The following is a 20,635-nucleotide window of genomic DNA, read 5'->3' on the forward strand; positions in this document are numbered from 1 at the left end:
ACTGCCTATTAAATAGGTCCGGGATTGGCTCCAGTGATGTACTGGGCTATACACGCTACCCTCTGTAGCGCCTTACGCTCAGATGTTGAGCAGTTGCCATACCAGATGGTGATGCAACCGGTCAGGATGCTCTCAATGGTGCAGCTGTAGAACTTTTTGAGGATCTGGGGACCCATGTCAAATCTTTTCACTCTCCTGAGGGGGAAAAGGTTTTGTTGTGCCCAAATCACGACTGTCTTGATGTGTTTGGACCACGATAGATTGTTGGTGACGTGGACATCAAGGCACTTGAAACTCTCGACCCACTCCACTACAGCCCCATTGATGTTAATGGGGGCCTGTTCGGCCCGCCTTTTCCTGTAGTCCACGATCAGCTCCTTTGTCTTGCTCACATAGAGGGAGAGGTTGTTGTCCTGGCATCACACTGCAAGTTCTCTGAACCACTGTTGTGTCGTCAGCAAACTTAATGATGGTGTTGGAGTTGTTTGACCACGCAGTCATGGGTGAACGGGGAGTACAGGAGGGGACTAAGTACACACCCCTGAGGGGCCCCAGTATTGAGGATCAGCGTGGCAGACGTGTAGTTGCCTACCCTTACCACCTGGGGGCAGCCCGTCAGGAAGTCCAGGATCCAGTTGCAGAGGGAGGTGTTTAGTCCCAGGGTCCTTAGCTTAGTGATGCGCTTTGTGGGCACAATGGTGTTGAATGCTGAGCTGTAGTCAATGAACAGCATTCTCACATAGGTGTTCCTTTTGTCCAGGTGAGAAAGGGCAGTGTGGAGTGCGATTGCGTCATCTGTGGATCTGTTGGGGTGGTATGCGAATTGGAGTGGGTTTACGGCATGATGGTGTTGATGTGAGCCATGTCCAGCCTTTCAAAGTCTTCATGGCTACCGACGTGAGTGCTACGGGCGGTAATCATTTAGGCAAGTTACCTTCGCTTCCTTGGGCACAGCGACTATGGTGGTCTGCTTGACACAGGTAGGTATTACAGACTCAGTCGGGAGAGGTTGAAAATGTCAGTGAAGACACTTGCCAGTTGGTCTGCGCATGCTTTGAGTACACATCCTGGTAATCCATCTGGCTCTGCGGCTTTGAATGTTGACCTGTTTAAAGGTCTTGCTCACATCGGCTACCGAAAGCGTTAACACACAGCTGGTGCTCTTGTGCATGCTTCAGTGTTGCTTGCCTAGAAGCGAGCATAAATGGCATTTAGCTCGTCTGGTAGGCTCGCGTCTGGGTTTCCCTTTGTAGGCCGTAATTGTTTTCAAGCCCTGCCACATCCGACGAGCGTCAGAGCCGGTGTAGTAGGATTCAATCTTAATCCTGTATTGACGCTTTGCTTGTTTGACGGTTCATCTGAGGGCATAGCGGGATTTCTTTATAGGTGTCCGGGTTAGTGTCCCGCTCCTTGAAAGTGGCAACTCTAGGCTTTAGCTCGATACGGATGTTGCCTGTAATCCATGGCTTCTGGTTGGGATATGTACGTATGGCCACTGTGGGGACGAAGTCATCGATGGACTTATTGATGAAGGCGCTGACTGAGGTGTTATACTCCTCAACGCCATTGGATGAATCCCGGAACATATTCCAGTCTATACAGTGCATTCTGAAAGTATTATCTTTTCCACATTTTGTTACATTACAGCCTTATTATGAAATTGATGAGAAATGTTTTTTTAATCCATCTACACACACAATTTTTCAAATGTATTTATTTACGTATGTATTCAGACATGTTATGAGACTCAAATTGAGCTCCAGTACATCCTGTTTCCATTGATCATCTTTCTACAACTTGATTTGGAGTCCACCTGTAGTAAATTCAATTGATTGGATATGATTTGGAAATGCGCGCACCTGTCTATATATAAAGTCCCACAGTTGACTGAGCATGTCAAAGCAAAAACCAAGCCATGAGGTCGACGGAATTGTCCATAGAGCTCCAAGACAGGATTGTGCCGAGTCACAGATCTGGGGAAGGGTACCAAAACATTTCTGCATCATTGAAGGTCTCCCAAGAACACAGTGGCTTCCATCATTCTTAAATGGAAGAAGTTTGGAACCACCAAGACTGTTCCTTGAGCTGGCCACCCAGCCAAACTGAGCAATCGGTGGAGAAGGGCCTTGGTCAGGGAAGGGACCAAGAACCTGATGGTCACTCTGACAGAGCTCTAGAGTTCCTCTGTGGAGATGGGAGAACCTTCCAGAAGGACAACCATTTCTGCAACAGTCTACCAATTAGGCCTTTATGGTAGAGAGACCAGACAGAAGCCACTCCTCAGTAAAAGGCATACGACAGCCCGCTTGGAGTTTGCCAAAAAGCACATAAAGGACTCTCAGACCATGAGAAACAAGATTCTCTGGCCTGATGACTAGTCAGGATCGAGAGAAGGATAAACGGAGTAAAGTACAGAGAGATCCTTGATGAAAACCTGCTCCAGAGCTCTCAGGACCTCAGACTGGGGCAAAGGTTCACCTTCCAACAAGACAATGTCCCTAAGCACACAGCCAAGACAATGCAGCAGTGGCTTTGGGATAAGTCTCAATGTCCTTGAGTGGGCCAGCCAGAGCCCGGACTTGAACCCGATCGAACATCTCTGGAGAGACCTGAAAATAGCTGTGTAGCGACGCTCCCCATCCAACCTGACAACTTGAGAGGATCTGCAGAGAAGAATGGAAGAAACGCATGTTTTACAGGTTTGCCAAGCTTGTAACATCATACTCAAGGCTGTAATCGCCGGCAAAGGTGATTCAACGAAGTACTGAGTAAAGGGTCTGAATACAAATGTACATGTAATATTTCAGTAAATTTAATACATTTGCTAAAATGTCTAAACCTGTTTTTGCTTTGTCATAATGGGGTATTGTGTTGATTTGATGGGGGAATTCAATCAATTTTAGAATAAGTCTGTAACGTAACAAAAAATGTGTTAAGTCAAGGTGTCTAAATACTTTCCAAATGCACTGTATCTGTGATCAACCCGATGCATATCTGTATTCCCAGTCATGTGAAATCCATTGATTAGGGCCTAATGAATTTATTTCAATTGACTGATTTCCTTACATGAACTGTAACTCAGTCAAGTCTTTGAAATTGTTGCATTGATATTTTTGTTCAGTGTACGTTCCCTGGCAAGCTGAGATCCTTAGGGGAATGTTCTGTGGTGTTTTTTACAGATGTTATAAACAACATTTTTGTGAATGTTAGAGCATTCCAAGGACATTTAATTCCAAACATTTTCTTAGATAAAATATTTGGTGATTTAAAAAAAAAAAAAAAAAACTATTTTAATGTTTGGGCTGTTATCATCCTAATGTTAGCTCAAACCCTCATGAGAACTTAATAGTAATGTTAGCTAATATCCTGGGAATATTCCCAGTTTTCTGGGTTTTATTTATGGGAAAAATATTTGAAGATGTATGCACGCCCGCCCGCCCTTTGGAATTACCATGGATTTCTGCATAAATTGGTCCTAACATTTGATCTGACCTTCATCTAAGTCACAACAATAGACAAACAGTGTGCTTAAACTAACACACAAATGATTGCATTTTCATTGTCCATATTGAATACATACTTTTTCCACCGTACACTGAATGTTTAAATTGTCACCCCCCTAGGCTAATGACTTCTCCAAAAGGTAATTGGAATCAGGAGTCAGCTAACCTGGAGTTCAATCAATGAGACGAGATTGGAGATGTTGGTTAGAGCTGTCCTGTCCTGTAAAAAAACACACAAAATTGGAGTTTGCTATTCACAAGAAGCTTTGCCTGATGTGAACCATGGCTCAAAAAAAGATCTCAGAAGACCTAAGATTAAGAATTGTTGACTTGCATAAAGCTGGAAAGGGTTACACAAGTATCTCTAAAAGCCTTAATGTTCATCAGGCCACGGTAAAACAAATTGTCTATAAATGGAGAAAGTTCCGCACTGTTGCTACTCTCCCTAGGAGTGGCCGTCCTGCAAAGATGACTGCAAGAGCACAGCGCAGAGTGCTCAATGAGGTTAAGAAGTTAAGAAGAATCCTAGAGTGTCAGCTAGACTTACAGAAATCTCTGGAACATGCTAACATCTGTGAGTCTATGATATGTAAAACACTAAACAAGAATGGTGTTCATGGGAGGACACCACGGAAGAAGCCACTGCTGTCCAAAAAAAAACATTGCTGCACGTCTGAAGTTCGCAAAAGAGCACCTAGATGTTCCACAGCACTACTGGCAAAATGTTCTGTGAACAGATCAAACTAAATTTGAGTTGTTTGTAAGGAACACACAACACTATGGAGAAAAAAGGCACAGCACACCAACATAACCTCATCCCAACTGTAAAGTATGGTGGAGGGAGCATCATGGTTTGGGGCTGCTTTGCTGCCTCAGGGTCTGGACAGCTTGCTATCATGACGTAAAAATGAATTCCCAAGTTTATCAAGACATTTTGCAGGAGAATGAGGCCACCTGTCCGCCAATTGAAGCTCAACAGAAGTTGGGTGATGCAACAGGACAACGACCCAAAACAGAAGTAAATCAACAACCAGAATGGGTTCAACAGAAGAAAATAGTGGCCCAGTCAGTCCTGACCTCAACCTGATTTGAGATGCAGTAGCATGACCTCGTCTGGTGTGACGCGCTCATCACAAGTATATTGCTGAACTGAAACAGTTTTGTAAAGAGGAATGGTCCAAAATTCCTCCTGACCGTTGTGCAGGTCTGATCCACAACTACAGAACACGTTTGGTTGAGGTTATTGCTTCCAAAGGAGGATCAACCAGTTATTAAATCCTACGGTTCACATAATTCAATAAAGACATGAAAACGTATAATTGTTTATTAGTGTAAGCAGACTGTTTGTCTATTGAAGATACAGATCAAATTTTATGACTAATTTTAGCAGAAATCCAGGTAATTCCAAAGGGTTCACATACATTTTCTTGCCACTATGTTGATATATGTTCTGAAGTGTATTTGTTCAGATTCAATGCAGCAGGTTGATAAAGGTGGCCTACAGTATAACTATGTTACAGGCCTTTGTCATTTTGTTTTTCTGCATATTCCTTAATTATTTTAGAGGGATATATGTCTGCAGATATATTTACAGTAGATCTCTCAGATATAACTGGTGTCTGAAGTGTTTTGTGGTGTCTATTCCAACAGCTGCTTAACTTCCTGTTTGTTGTCTCAGGGGGACGCTCACGCTTGCCTGGACCATGAGCAATGAGTCTACCGTCTGGAACAACCTCACCGAGAACTCCACCGTAAGTCACTGCCAGGGCCCCTTCTGTGTCAGTTTTCTGCTAACTGACAGAGCTGACTATTCTGCCTGAATGGCTGATGGAGGGAACATCCTGGGCTGGGACTTAAATAATTAAATCCCTGATCTAATCTTAAATGTAATTCCTCCTTTTAGAGAAATTATTTTCTGACGTAAGCAGTCAACACTGGGGTAACAAGCATATTACTGAGTTCATGGTACAGACTATAGTTTTTAACCTTGGTTACTGCATGGATTGTAGCCTTTGTGACTGGTATTAAACATGCGTACAATTAGCAGCATGCCTCTGTACAACCGTTGTACTGCTGCTCTTGAGCGGTTTGCATCTAACAATGCAATGGATGAAGGAAGCCCCAAAAGTTTGTTTTTGAATAAACTAGCTGGAGAGTTTCTAAGGCTTTTGTTTGGATAGTTGTCTATCAAAGGGACTTTCTGCCTGTCTGATGCTTTTTCAATTAGCCACACACAGCTTCTCTAGAGCCAAAGTGCCTTGACATGCTGTTGGCGGGGTGAAGGTTTACTGTCTGAAAGGAAGCTCCTACCTCTTTTGTAAAGCTTTTAGGTCGACACATTTCTATCATATGGAAGTCCAACCTCATTCAGAATATGACCTTTTTGGTCGAACCTAAACTATGCGTTGAACAGCCAGCCTAAAATCTCCTCCCTGTTGTATTCAGTCAGCTCCAGCACCACCCTCAGAGCACCTTTTCCTGTCTTAGGTGCAGACAGGTTAATAGCACAGGCCTCAATTGATAAATCGCTCTGTGGCATTTATAGATTCACGGTACACAAACCAGTGGGGGTAAATCAATGGCTTCAACCTGCATGCTGTAATTGGTAAGGTTATGCATCTGCACAGTGGTTTGTTTGTATTTCTCATAGCGTTGTCTGTTTTTCACATCTGAAAGCTACTAGAGTTTTGATCACCCTTACCATACCTGGTCTTACACAATAGGTAGAAGTACAGTACCAGTCAAAATTTTGGACACACCTACTCATTCAAGGGGTTTTCTTTATTTTTTACATTGTAGAATAATAGTGAAGACAGCAAAAATATGAAATAACACATGGAATCATGTAGTAAGCAAAATATTAAACAAATCAAAATATATTTGAGAATCTTCAAAGTAGCTACCCTTTGCCTTGATGACAGCTTTGCACATTCTCTCAACCAGCTTCATGAGGTAGTCACCTGGAATGCATTTACAACAGTCTTGAAGGAGTTCCCACATATGCTGAGCACTTGTTGGCTGCTTTTCCTTCACTCTGTGGTCCAACTCATCCCAACCATCTCAATTAGGTTGAGATCGGGTGATTGTGGAGGCCAGGTCATCTGATGCAGCACTCAACACTCTCCTTGGTCAAATATCCCTTACACAGCCTGGAGGTGTGTTTTGTGTCATTGTCCTATTGAAAAACAAATGATAGTCCAACTAAGCGCAAACCAGATGGGATGGCGTATTGCTGCAGAATGCTGTGGTAGCCATGCTGGTTAAGTGTGCCTTGAATTAAAAAAAAATTAGCACTGACAATGTCACCAGCAAAGCACCATCACACCACCTCCATGCTTCATGGTGGGAACCACACATGCGGAGATCATCCGTTCACCTACTCTGTGTCTCACAAAGACATTGCGGTTAGAACAAAAAATCTCAAATTTGGACTCATTAGACCAGAGGACAGATTTCCACCGGTCTAATGTCCATTGCTCATGTTTCTTGGACCAAGCAAGTCACTTCTTCTTATTATTATTATTATTGGTTTCCTTTACTAGTGGGTTCTTTGCAGCAATTCGACCATGAAGGCCTGATTCACGCAGTCTTCTCTGAATAGTTGATGGTGAGATGTCAGTTACTTGAACTCTGAAGCATTTATTTGGGCTGCAATCTGCAGTGCAGTTAATTGCCAATTATCTGAGGCTTGTAACTCTAATGAACTTATCCTCTGCAGCAGAGGTAACTCTGGGTCTTCCTTTCCTGTGGCGGTCCTCATGAGTTTCATCATAACACTTGATGGTCTTTGACTGCACTTGAGAACTTCCAAAGTTCTTGAAATTTTCTTCATGCCTTAAAGTGATGGACTGTCGTTTCTCTTCGCTTATTTGAGCGGTTCTTGCCATAATATGGACTTGGTCTTTTACCAAATAGGGCTATTGTCACGTCTCCTCCCCTCCGGCGTTCGACGTTGCCAGTATACTAACCACCGGGAACGGTGGTTAGTATATGTACGTCATCATGAGGCACACCTGGACTCTGTTACCTCACTTATTACCTCCCCTATATCTGGCACTCCCTTAGGTTCCTCCCCCAGTCAGTATTGATCTTATGTTTATGCAAAGACGCTACTGTTATGTTGGTCCTGGTTCACAGCGTCTTTGTTACAGAATACTGACTCATAATGGAAGCAGCAAGAGAACAAAATATGTCCCAGACGGTCGACAAGCAGGGATACCTTCTACGTCAACAGCTGGCACTACTGGAAATGGCTATGGAAGAGGTTTTTCAGTGTGCAACATCTCAAACATACCCGGGAGGCGTTGCTGTCAACTAGCGGAGGATACTCTACAACCAGTCGCGCCAGCACAACAGTCCATCCAGCAACCCACTCAGGTCAGTGATACCCATTTGTCCCTCCCCGGATAAATATGACAGCACCCCATCTAAATGCTGTGGCTTCCTACTTCAGTGCTCCCTCTACTTTATGCACCAGAGGGGAGCCCCCACCACCTAGAGGTCCAAGATTGCCACGGTTATTTCTCTGACTGGGTGGGCTTTGGAATGGGCCATGACCGCCTGGGAGTGAGGACGAGCTAGATTCATATGAGGGGGCTCTGTTCAAATGCATCTTCGATCATCACCCGGAGGGCAGAGGGGGGTGAGTGCTTATTCCAATTACAGCAGGGGACCAGACAGCTGCCGAGTACATGCTCACCTTCCGGACAGTAGCAGCATCCAGCGGATGGAACGAGCTGGCGCTTCATATGCTATTCCGAAGAGGTCTGCGCGAGGAGGTCCAGACGGAATTGGCCTGTCGAGATGACAACCTCTCTTTGGACGCAGTCATTGCGATGGCCATCCATCTGGATGACCTACTACGGGAGTGTCGGAACTCTCATCGCTTCTCTCCCTCCCTCAAAGAACACTCTGGATCAGAGCCTGAACCCATGGAGGTAGGGGTCTCACACCTCCCTGTGGCAGAACGACACAGACGGAGACAGCTGGGGCTGTATTGTGGTCAAGGAGGGCACCAGTTCAGGCGCTTCCTAATCCGGGATCCACAAGAGCAGAGGGATGGTCACGTGATCTTCGACCTCCTGGGGCAGGAGTGAGTATTCCATCTTCATCACTTTCTGCTAAACTCTTTTTGGTATACATCACACTAGTTGACTGTCCCTTGTGTACTACAGCGTTAGTGGATTCTGGTGCCGTGGGGAACTTTTATTGACCCGACCCTTGCCTCCTCTCAACATTATCTCATACCCGCTTTCCTCTCCTTTCCCGATTCAAGCCCTTGATAATCGGACACTAGGATCCGGAACCATCACACATATTACCCAACCACTCACCCTCACCATGGAGTCCATTCATCAGGAGAATATCCTTCATCACCAATGCACCAGGTCACAAGATCATCCTCGGCCTCCCTTGGCTTTAACGCCATAACCCAACCATCTCATTGTCGAGGATGATAATCAGACTGGTCACCCGAATGCCAGAGGACCTGCTTCCCCATCCCATGTGGTTCCACGTCAGTTGAAAGTCCTGTGGTTTCCCTTCAGCCCAATATCCCGGAGGTAAACTAGGACCTGCGGGAGGTATTCTCCAAGACCGGCACCACCTGTCTTCCCCCTCATCATCCCCTGGCACTGTGCCATCAACCTGCTGGCAGGGTCTGTGCCTCTGCACAGATGCATTTACCCTCTGTCAGTGGTTGAGACCCAGGCCATGGATGATTACATCCAAGAGGCGCTCCAACAAGGTTTCATCCGCACGTCCACTTCTCCTGTGTTGGCTGGCTTCTTCTTCGTGGCCAAGAAGAATTGAAGGTTACGCCCATGTATTGAGTACATAGGAATCGATGCAATCACCGCAAAGTACCTTTACCCTCTCCCGTTAGTGCCGGCAGCCATCGAAACGCTCCATGAGGCCCGGTTCTTTACCAAACTGGACCTGAGGTGTGCATACAATTTCATCCGGTTCCGGGAGGGGGATGAGTGGAAGACTGCATTTAGCACAATGTCTGGTCACTATGCTATTTAGTTTAGCCAATGCTCCGTCAGTGTTCCAGGGATTCGTTAATGAGGTGTTCAGGGACATGCTTGGACGCCAGGTGGTCGTGTATATCGATGACATCCAGGTCTACTAGGCTACCCTGGATGATCACATCACTAACGTTCGAGCAGTCCTGGAACGTCTCCTGGCTAACCACCTGTTCTTCAAGGCTGAAGTGCCAATTTCAGTAAAAGGCTGTCTCCTTCTTAGGCTACCAAATCAGCCCGCAGGGAGTGAGGATGGATGACAAGAAGGTAGATGTGGTCAGGTCATGGCCAGTTCCAACCACCATAAAGGGGTTACAATGGTTTTTGGGGTTTGCGAACTTCTACCTCCATTTCATCAGGAACTTCAGGTCTGTCTCCTCAAGGATGGGCCCTGTAGGTTGGTGTGGAGCCCAGCAGCCAACAAGGCCTTCCGTCTACTGAAGGGACTTTTCACCTCCGCCCCATTGCTCAAACTCCCAGATCCCACGATATCCTTTGTGGTGGAAGCGGAGGTGGGCATGAGGTGGGCACGGGGGTAGTTCTGTCTCAATGACAGCGTAAGCCACAGAAATTGTATCCATGTGCACATTACTATAGGAAACTGTCCCCTGCAGAGAGGAATTACCACGTCGGCGATCGAGAGCTCCTGGCAGTGAAGTTGGCATTAGAATAGTGGAGACACTGGCTTGAGGGCACCAAGGAACCATTCGTCATCCTCACCGACCATCGGACTTGGAGTACATATGGACAGCGAGGAGGCTGAATCTGCGCCAAGCAAGGTGGGCCCTTTACTTCACAAGGTTTGACTTCACACTGACCTATTGCCCAGGTTCAAAGAACACCAAGGCCGATGCCCTGTCCCATCTCTACAATTCGGGAGAAAGTCCTGTCCAGAGTGCACCTATAATCCCTTCTGAGTCGTAGCTCCAGTGGTCTGGGACGTAGATGTTGACATTCGCCTGGCTTTGGAGAGGAAGCCCACACCCCCTAACTGTCCTCCTGAGCGCATCTACGTTCCCACAGGGATAAGGGATTGGCTGCTGACCTGGGCACACCCAGCTGTCATCGCTGGACATCCAGGTATTTCTCGCACTACTCAATTAATCTCTGAGGTACTGGTGGGCTACCTTGGTGCAGGACGTCACTCGCTACGTCAACTCCTGTTCCGTATGTGCCCTGGGGATCGTGTCTGGTTCTCTACCAGGAACCTCCCACTTCGCCTGCCCTGCAAGAAGCTGAGTCCCCTGGTTTGTGGGGTCGTTCAAGGTTCTCTGGAGGATCAATGAGGTGACGTACAGGTTACAGCTTCACAGTGACTACTGTATCTCACTTTTTTTCCATGTCTCCCTTTTCAGGCCGGTGGTTCCTGGTCCCCTAGCTGGACATCCGGGGGGGGGGGGGGGGGGGGTCTGGCCTGGCCTATGCCGTCAGATCTCTACTGGACTCCCAACCGTTGTGGGGGTCAGCTTCAGTACCTGGTGGACTGCGAGGGGTATGGCCCAGAGGAGCAGTATTGGATTCCGGTGGAGGAGATTCTGGATCCCAACATCTGTGAATACCACCGTCACCGCCTGGACTGGCCCACTCCTCGTCCTCGGGGCCATCCCTCTGGTCGGCGTCATTCTGCAGCTGGAGCCGCGCGTCGGGGGGGGGGGGGGGGGGGGTACTGTCACGTCTGCTCATCCCCTCTGGCGTTCGATGTCACTGGTATACTAACCACCGGTCCTGGGATCCATCATTATGCACACCTGCCATCAATCATTACACCCACCTGTACGTCATGAGGAACACCTGGACTCTGTTACCTCACTTATTACCTCCCCTATATCTGGCACACCCTTAGGTTCCTTCCCCAGTCAGTATTGATCCTGTGTTTATGCAAAGACACTACTGTTATGTTGTCTGGTTCCATGTTTGTTTTATGAAACGTTTCACCTGCTTCTCGTCTCACAGCGTCTTCATTACAGCTATCTTCTGTATACCAACCCTACCTTGTCACAACACAACTGATTGGTTCAAATGCATTAAGAAGGAAAGAAGTTTCACAAATTAATTTTAACAAGGCACTCCTGTAAATTGAAATGCATTCCAGGTGACTACCTCATGAAGCTGGTTGAGAGAATGACCAGAGTGTGCAAAGCTGTCATCAAGGCAAAAGCTGGCAAACTTGAAGCATCTCAAATATAAAATATTTTTGATTTAACAATTTATTTTTTGGTTACTACATGATTTCATGTGTTAGTTTTTCATGTATTCACTATTCTACAATGTAGAAAATAGTAAAAATAAAGAAGCCCTTGAATGAGTAGGTGTGTCCAAATGTTTTTATGTAGAGCTTAATAATTGCTCTCTATCAAGTAAAAGCAATTAAAAGGAGAACTGTTGCTGAGGAAAGTGCAGTGGTTTTTTTTCCATTTAGCCTTCCTGCTGCCTTGTCTCACATGAATAGCCTGAGCAGGGGAGCAATTAGCCAGGAGGCCCTGCTACAAGTAGCTCTGGGCTTTGATGTTCATGTGAGAAATGTTTTTTTTTTTCTTCTCCACTCTACCCTACACACACAGCCTCAGTGGTCCCTTGTCTCTCAGTAAACACCCATTCCTCTTGGGAACTTAGTCATGCACTTAGTCTCAACCCCAGAACAATCAGCACACCTGTGCACCCAGGTGTCCCTCATCCTCTCAATGTTTCTCCAGGGGGTCCCATTTGAGCCTGATAAACAACAGAATGGTTACGTCCTACTGCTGGTGCTCCTGTCCATCTTCCTAGTGGGAACACTGGTCCTGCTGTCTGTCATCCTGATTGTCTCCAGACGCTGCTGTGATGGAGACCGCCGCTATAACAGGTCAGACCACTAGTCTACATGGTTTAGTCATGTAGCTATGTATGTCTATGAGTGAGATGTAGACCATTCAAATATCTGTATAGAAAGCTATGTTTTTTCTATTACCATTCGCCTCTCCTTTCTGTACACAGCAGCACATATAGAGGCAGAGTCAGTGGCACGCTGCAGGCTGGCCAGGGTAGAGTAGTGCTGACTGGTACAAATGATGAGTGTAATGAGATTTCATAGCAGCCATCGGCGGTGATTCATCTTGCGTCTCACACTGCTATAAGCTCTGGCTGCAGCCCTGTGAAACACACACACCACAGGCAGAGCGCACAGAGGAAATGGAAGCACAGAGCCGGGCGGACAGAGAAATCCCTCAAGTCATTCTCTCACAGATAATATAGCACAAAGGAATCGCAGACGCACTGACAGGGAAGAGACCTCCGCTACGCTACTGCTCCAGTATAAGGCTGTGGTGGGGGTCAAAATCGCAGTGCATCCAGGGCAATAATATAGGGAATAAACAATTCCTCCCCTTAGAGAAATGTATAGGATTAGAACTGCAGATCATACATCTTTTAATTTGTACCATAGGTATTAGTACAGATTTAATCTAGTAATATTTCTTAGTAGAAAACCCATCACAGGAGTTTGGTGCACCTTAATTGGGGAGGACGGGCTTGTGGTATTGGCTGGAGTAGAATCAGTGGAATGGTATCAAACACATGGTTTCCATTTGTTTGATGCCATTCCATTTGCTCCATTCCAGCCATTATTATGAGCCATCCTCCCCTCAGCAGCCTCCACTGAAACCCATAGTATAGATCTGACATCCCATTCTCTATTGAAGAGGTCAGGAGGTTCCTTCTCTCTGAAGGTTTCCATGTCACCTGACATGATTTACATGTGAATTGATTCTGCTGCTACTAGTATCCTGGTCCTTTCTATGTGCTACTGTCAGCTGGCCTAAAGTTCTAAATGCATAGGAAACATCTCAAATCACATCTTATTCGCTATATAGGTCAAAAGTACTGCACTAAATAGAGACTAGTGTATGATTTGAGACAGAGCCATATGCATCAGGGGTAATAATGTCTGTGCATTGATCTGCTCCTCTGTGCTGCAGTGCCAGCGACGACCCTGAGAAAACCAACACGACCTACACTGAGGCGTCTCAACCAATCCATGGTGAGTGAGGGGGAGTCAAAACCATGTTTATCATTTGTCCGCACTTGGGAAAAGAATGTATAGCAGCCGAATAAAATAAAAACTTTTGCTCCGATGCAAATAATTTCTTTAAAGTCAGTGTTTCGGCAGCTAGCTGCCTCCATCAGGGATTCTTTGCAGTCTCTGGTAAACACTCCTAGCCATTGGCCATATTGCCATGTTTTATCCCAAGAACACAACATTCTGTGAAATTGAGGTCATGCTCCTCTGTGTAAATACAAACGTTTTAGATGTGGGTTATCTGAGGATCTCCACTCTCTGCTGAGTATGATAAATCAGGAACACATTTACATTCATTAAGGGAGACAAAGTACTTAAAGTGCCTTCAGAAAGAATTCACACCCCTTTTTCCACATTTTGTTGTGTTACGAAGTGGGATTAAAATGGATTTAAATGTCAGTTTTGTAAACGATCTACACAAAATAATCTTGAATATTTATAAAAATATATATTATAAATAAACAGCTAATATAAAGATTCTTGATTACCAAAGTATTCAACCCCCAGAGTCATAACATGTTAGAATCACATTTGGCAGTGATTACAGCTGTCAGTCTTTTGGGGGTAAGTCTCTAAGAGCTTTGCACACCTGGATTGTATACTGAACAAACATGTAAATGCAGCATGTAAACTGTTGGTCCCATTTTTCATGTGCTGAAATAAAAAAATCGCAGACATTTGTAGAGAATTTGGCAGTACATCCAACCGGCCTCACGTGCAACCACGCCAGCCCAACCACGCCAGCCTCCACATCCGGCTTCTTCACTTGAGGAGGGGGAGGTAGGGTGCTGAGGAGTATTTCTGTCTTTAATAAAGCGCTTTTCTGGGGAAAAACTCATTTTGATTGGCTGGTCCTGGCTCCTGAGTGGGAGGACCTGGCTCCCAAGTGGCTGCACTGCTGCCCAGTCATGTGAAATCCATAGATTAGGGCCTAATTTATTTATTTCAATTGACTGATTTCCTTATATGAACTGTAACTCAGTAAAATATTTGAAATTGTTGTGTTTATTTTTGTTCAGTATACAATATTTGCACATTCTTAAAAAAATTCTTCAAGCTCTGCCATTGCTAGACAGCCATTTTCAAGTCTTGCCATAGATTTTCAAACTGATTTAAGTCAAGTTTTGACTGTAACTAGGCCACTCAGGAACATTGTGTTGTCTTGGTAAGCAACTCCAGTGTATATTTGGCCTTGGGTTTTAGGTTATTGTCCTGCTGAATGGTGAATTTGTCTCCCAGTGTCAGTTGGAAAGCGGACTGAAACAGGTTTTCCTCTAGGGTTTTCTTTTTATCCAAAACAACTCCCTAGTCCTTGCAAATGACAAGCATACCCATAACATGATGCAGTCACCACCATGCTTGAAAAAAGGAAGACTGGTATTAAGTGACGTGTTGGATTTGCCCCTAACAACACTTTATTCAGGACATAAAGTCAATTTCTTTACCATGTTTTTTTGCAGTTTTACTTTAGTACCTTATTGCAAAAAGGATGCATGTTTTGGAATATTTGTATTCTGTACTTGCGTCCTTCTTTTCCACTCTGTCATTAAGCTTACTATTGTGGAGTAACTACAACGTTGTTGATCCATCCTCAGTTTTCTCCTATCACAGCCATTAAACTCTGTAACTGCTTTAAAATCACCGTTGACCTCATGGTGAAATCAGAAAGCGGTTTCTTTCCTCTCCAACAACTAAGTTAGAAAGAACGCCTGTATCTTTGTAGGGACTGGGTATATTGATACAAAGTGCAATGAATAACTTCCCCATGCTCAAGGGGATATTCAATATGTGCCTTTTTTATTTATACCCCATCTACCAATCGGTGCCCTTCTTTGCGAGGCATTGGAAAACTCCCAGGTCTTTGTGGTTGAATCTGTTTTTGAAATGCACTGATCGACTGAGGGACTTTACAGATAATTGTATATGTGGGGTACAAAGATGAGGTAGTCATAAAAAAAAATCATGCCACTAGAGTCGATTTCCACGGCCCCACTGAAATCTATACTGAACAAAAATATAAATGCAACAATTGAAAAGATTTTACTGAGTTACAGTTCATATAAGAAAATCAGTCAATTGAAATAAATTCATTAGGCCCTAATCTATGGATTTCACATGACTGGGAATACAGATATGCATCTGTTGGTCAAAGATACAGTTGAAGTCGGAAGTTTACATACGCTTAGGTTGGAGTCATTAAAACGTGTTTTTCAATCACTCCACAAATGTCTTGTTAACAAACTATAGTTTTGGCAAGCCTGTTAGGAAATCTACTTTGTGCCTGACACAAGTAATTTTTCAAACAATTGTTTACAGACAAATTATTTCACTTATCATTCACTGTATCACAATTCCAGTGGGTCAGAAGTTTACAAGCACTAAGTTGACTGTGCCTTTAAACCGCTTGGAAAATTCCAGGAAATGAGGTCATGGCTTTAGAAGCTTCTGATAGGCTAATTGACATCATTTGAGTCAATTGGAGGTGTACCTGTGGATGTATTTCAAGGCCTACCTTCAAACTCAGTGCCTCTTTGCTTGACATTATGTGAAAATCAAAAGAAATTAGCCAAGACCTCAGAAAAAGAATTGTAGACCTCCACGTCTGGTTCATCCTTGGGCGCAATTTCCAAACGCCTGAAGGTACCACGTTTATCTGTACAAACAATAGTACGCAAGTATAAATACTATGGGACCACGCAGCCGTCATATCGCTCAGGAAGGAGACACGTTCTGTCTCCTAGAGATGAAAGTACTTTGGTGCGAAAAGTGCAAATCAATCCCAGGACAACAGCAGAGGACCTTGTGAAGATGCTGGAGGAAACGGGTACAAAAGTATTTATATCCACAGTAAAACAAGTCCTATATCGACATAACCTGACAGGCCACTCAGCAAGGAAGAAGCCACTGCTCCAAAACCACCATAATAAAGCCAGACTACGGTTTGCAACTGCACATGGGGACAAAGATCGCACTTTTTGTAGAAATGTCCTCTGGTCTGATGAAACAAAAATAGAACTGTTTGGCCATAATGACCACTGTTATGTTTGGAGGAAAAAGTGGGAGTCTTGCAAGCCGAAGAACACCAGCCTACAAACCCGACTCAATTACACCAGCTCTGACAGGAGGAATGGGCCAAAATTCACCCAACTTATTGTGGGAAGCTTGTGGAAGGCTACCCAAAAAATTTGACCCAAGTTAAACAATTTAAAGGCAATGCTACCAAATACTAATTGAGTGTATGCAAACTTCTGACCCACTGGGAATGTGATGAAAGAAATAAAAGCTGAAATACATCATTCTCTCAACTATTATTCTGACATTTCACATTCTTAAAATAAAGTGGTGATCCTAACTGACCTAAGACAGGGAATTTTTACTAGGATTAAATGTCAGGAATTGTGAAAAACTGAGTTTAAATGTATCTGGCAAAAGTGTAAACTTACGACTTCAACTGTACCTTTTAAAAGAAAGGTAGGGGCGTAGATCAGAAAAACAGTCTGTATCTGATGTGACCACCATTTGCCTCATGCAGCCTGACATCTCTTTCGCAGAGTGTTGATCAGGCGGTTGATTGTGGAATGTTGTCCCAAACTTCTTCAATGACTATGCAAAGCTGCTGTATATTGTGCGGGAACTGGAACACGCTGTCGTACACGTCGAACCAGAGCATCCCAAACATGCTCAATGGGTGACATGTCTGGTGAGTATGCAAGCCTTGGAAGAACTGGGACATTTTCAACTTCCAGGATTTGGGTTCAGATCCTTGGGACATGGAGCTGTGCATTATAATGCTGAAACTTGAGGTGATGGTGGCAGATGAATGGCACAACAATGGGCCTCAGGATCTCGTCATGGTATCTCTGTGCATTCAAACTGCCATTGATAAAATGCAATTGTGTTCATTGTACGTAGCTTATGCCTGCCCATACCATAACCCCACTGCCACCATGGGGAACTCTGTTCACAATGTTGACATGACCAAACCGCTCGCCACACAACGCCATACACGTGGTCTGTGGTTGTGAGGCCAGTTGGTCGTACTGCCAAATTCTCTAAAATGACGTTGGAGGCGACTTATGGTAGAGAAATTAACATTCCATTTTCTGGCCACAGCTCTGGTGGACATTCCAGCAGTCAGCAAGCCAATTGCACACTCCCTCAAAACTTGAGTTTTCTGTGGTATTGTGTTGTGTGACACAACGGCACATTTTAGAGTGGACTTTTATTGTCCCCAGCACAAGGTGCACCTGTGTAATGATCATGCTGTTTAATCAGCTTTTTGATATGCCACACCTGTCAGGTGGATGGATTATCTTGGCGAAGGAGAAATGCTCACTAACAGGGATGTAAACAAATTTGTGCACAACATTTTAGAGAATTAAGCTTTTTGTGCATATGGAACATTTCTGGGATCTTTTATTTCAGCTCATGAAACATGGGACCACCAAATCAAATGTATTTATATAGCCCTTCTTACATCAGCTGATATCTCAAAGTGCTGTACAGAGACCCAGCCTAAAACCCCAAACAGCAAGCAATGCGGGTGTAGAAGCACGGTGGCTAGGAAAAACTCCCTAGAAAGGCCAAAACCTAGGAAGAAACCTAGAGACGAACCAGGCTATGAGGGGTGGCCAGTCCTCTTTTGGCTGTGCCAGGTGGAGATTATAACAGAACATGGCCAAGATGTTCAAATGTTCATAAATGACCAGCATGGTCAAATAATAATAATCACAGTAGTTGTCGAGGGTGCAACAGGTCAGCACCTCAGGAGTAAATGTCAGTTGGCTTTTCATAGCCGATCATTGAGAGTATCTCTACCGCTCCTGCTGTCTCTAGAGAGTTGAAAACAGCAGGTCTGGGACAGGTAGCACGCCCGGTGAACAGGTCAGGGTTCCATAGCCACAGGCAGAACAGTTGAAACTGGAGCAGCAGCACAGCCAGGTGGACTGGGGACAGCAAGGAGTCATCATGCCAGGTTGTCCTGAGGCATGGTCCTAGGGCTAAGGTCCCCTGAGAGAAAGAGAGAGAGCATACTTAAATTCACACAGGACACTGGAGAAATGCTCCAGATATAACAGACTGACCCTATCCCCCCGACACATAAACTACTGCAGCATAAATGCTGGAGTCTGAGTCGAGAGGGGTCAGGAGACACTGTGGCCTCATCCGATGATACCCCGGACAGGCCCAAACAGGCATGATATAACCCCACCCACTTTGCCAAAGCACAGCCCCCACACCACTAGAGGGATATCTTCAACCACCATCCTGAGACAAGGCCGAGTATAGCCCGCAAAGATCTCCGCCACGGCACATCCCAAGGGGGGGCGCCAACCCAGACAGGAAGACTACGTCAGTGACTCAACCCACTCAAGTGACGGCATGGAAGAGCACCAGTAAGCCCGTGACTCGGCCCCTGTAATAGGGTTAGAGGCAAAGAATCCCAGTGGAGAGAGGGGAACCGGCTAGGCAGACAGCAAGGGCGGTTCGTTGCTCCAGTGCCGTTCCGTCCGTTCACCTTCACACTCCTGGGCCAGACTACGCTCAATCATAGGACCTACTGAAGAGATGAGTCTTCAATAAAGACTTAAAGGTTGAGACCGAGTCTGAGTCTCTCACATGTGTAGGCAGACCATTCCATAAAAATTGAGCTCTATAGGAGAAAGCCCTGCCTCCAGCTGTTTGCTTAGAAATTCTAGGCACAATTAGGAGGCCTGCGTCTTGTGATCATAGCGTACGTGTAGGTATGTACAGCAGGACCAAATCGGAAAGATAGGTAGGAGCAAGCCCATGTAATGCTTTGTAGGTTAGCAGTAAAACCTTGAAATCAGTCCTTACCTTAACAGGAAGCTAGTGTAGGGAGGCTAGCACTGGAGTAATATGATCAAATGTTTTGGTTATAGTCAGGATTCTAGCAGCCGTATTTAGCACTAACTGAAGTTTATTTAGTGCTTTATCCGGGTAGCCGGAAAGTAGAGCATTGCAGTAGTCTAACCTAGAAGTAACAAAAGCATGGATGAATTTTTCTGCATCAATTTTGGACAGAACACTTCTGATCTTTGCAATTTTACGCAGATGGAAAAAATCTGTCCTTGAAACAATCTTGATATGTTCGTCAAAAGAGAGATCAGGGTCCAGAGTAACGCCGAGGTCCTTCACAGTTTTATTTGAGACGACTGTACAACCATCAAGATTAATTGTCAGATTCAACAGAAGATCTCTTTGTTTCTTGGGACCTAGAACAAGCATCTCTGTTTTGTCTGAGTTTAAAAGTAGAACGTTTGCAGCCATCCACTTCCTTATGTCTGAAACACAGGCTTCCAGCGAGGGCAATTTTGGGGCTTCACCATGTTTCATTGAAATGTACAGCTGTGTGTCATCCGCATAGCAGTAAAAGTTCACATTATGTTTTCGAATGACATCTCCAAGAGGTAAAATATATAGTGAAAACAATAGTGGTCCTTAAACGGAACCTAGAGGAACACCGAAATTTACAGTTGTCAGAGGACAAACCATTCACAGAGACAAACTGATATCTTTCCGACAGATAAGATCTAAACCAGGCCAGAACTTGTCCGTGTAGACCAATTTGGGTTTCCAATCTCTCCAAAAGAATGTGGTGATCGATGGTATCAAAAGCAGCACTAAGGTCTAGGAGCACGAGGACAGATGCAGAGCCTCGGTCTGATGCCATTAAAAGGTAATTTACCACCTTCACAAGTGCAGTCTCAGTGCTATGATGGGGTCTAAAACCAGACTGAAGCATTTCGTATACATTGTTTGTCTTCAGGAAGGCAGTGAGTTGCTGCGCAACAGCTTTTCCAACATTCTTTGAGAGGAATGGGAGATTCGATATAGGCCGATTTTTTTTTTTTTTTTTTATATTTTATTTTTTATTTTTTGTAAATATTTTCTGGGTCAAGGTTTGGCTTTTTCAAGAGAGGCTTTATTACTGTCACTTTTAGTGAGTTTGGCATTCAGGCTTGCCATAACAAAAGGGTTGAATACTTATTGACTCAAGACATTTTAGCTTTAATTAATTAATTAATTAC

The 20,635-nt window shown here is 44.7% G+C and overlaps 1 protein-coding gene across 2 annotated transcripts in view; it reads left to right on the forward strand.

Annotated features, from left to right (window-relative positions):
* The window catches only part of cbarpb (CACN subunit beta associated regulatory protein b), a 54,047-nt gene that overhangs the window by 20,056 nt on the left and 13,356 nt on the right, over nucleotides 1–20,635 (forward strand). For both annotated transcript variants that reach the window (XM_014216317.3, XM_014216315.3), the window contains 3 exons: nucleotides 5,182–5,254; nucleotides 12,223–12,371; nucleotides 13,483–13,544. In XM_014216317.3, the coding sequence (XP_014071792.2) occupies nucleotides 5,207–5,254; nucleotides 12,223–12,371; nucleotides 13,483–13,544 (259 nt within the window). In that variant the 5' untranslated portion in view covers nucleotides 5,182–5,206. The remainder of the gene's footprint in view (nucleotides 1–5,181; nucleotides 5,255–12,222; nucleotides 12,372–13,482; nucleotides 13,545–20,635) is intronic.

The sequence above is a fragment of the Salmo salar genome, chromosome 10 (genome assembly GCF_965601325.2).
Source record: "Salmo salar chromosome 10, fSalSal1, whole genome shotgun sequence".
Taxonomy (NCBI): Eukaryota; Metazoa; Chordata; class Actinopteri; order Salmoniformes; family Salmonidae; genus Salmo; species Salmo salar.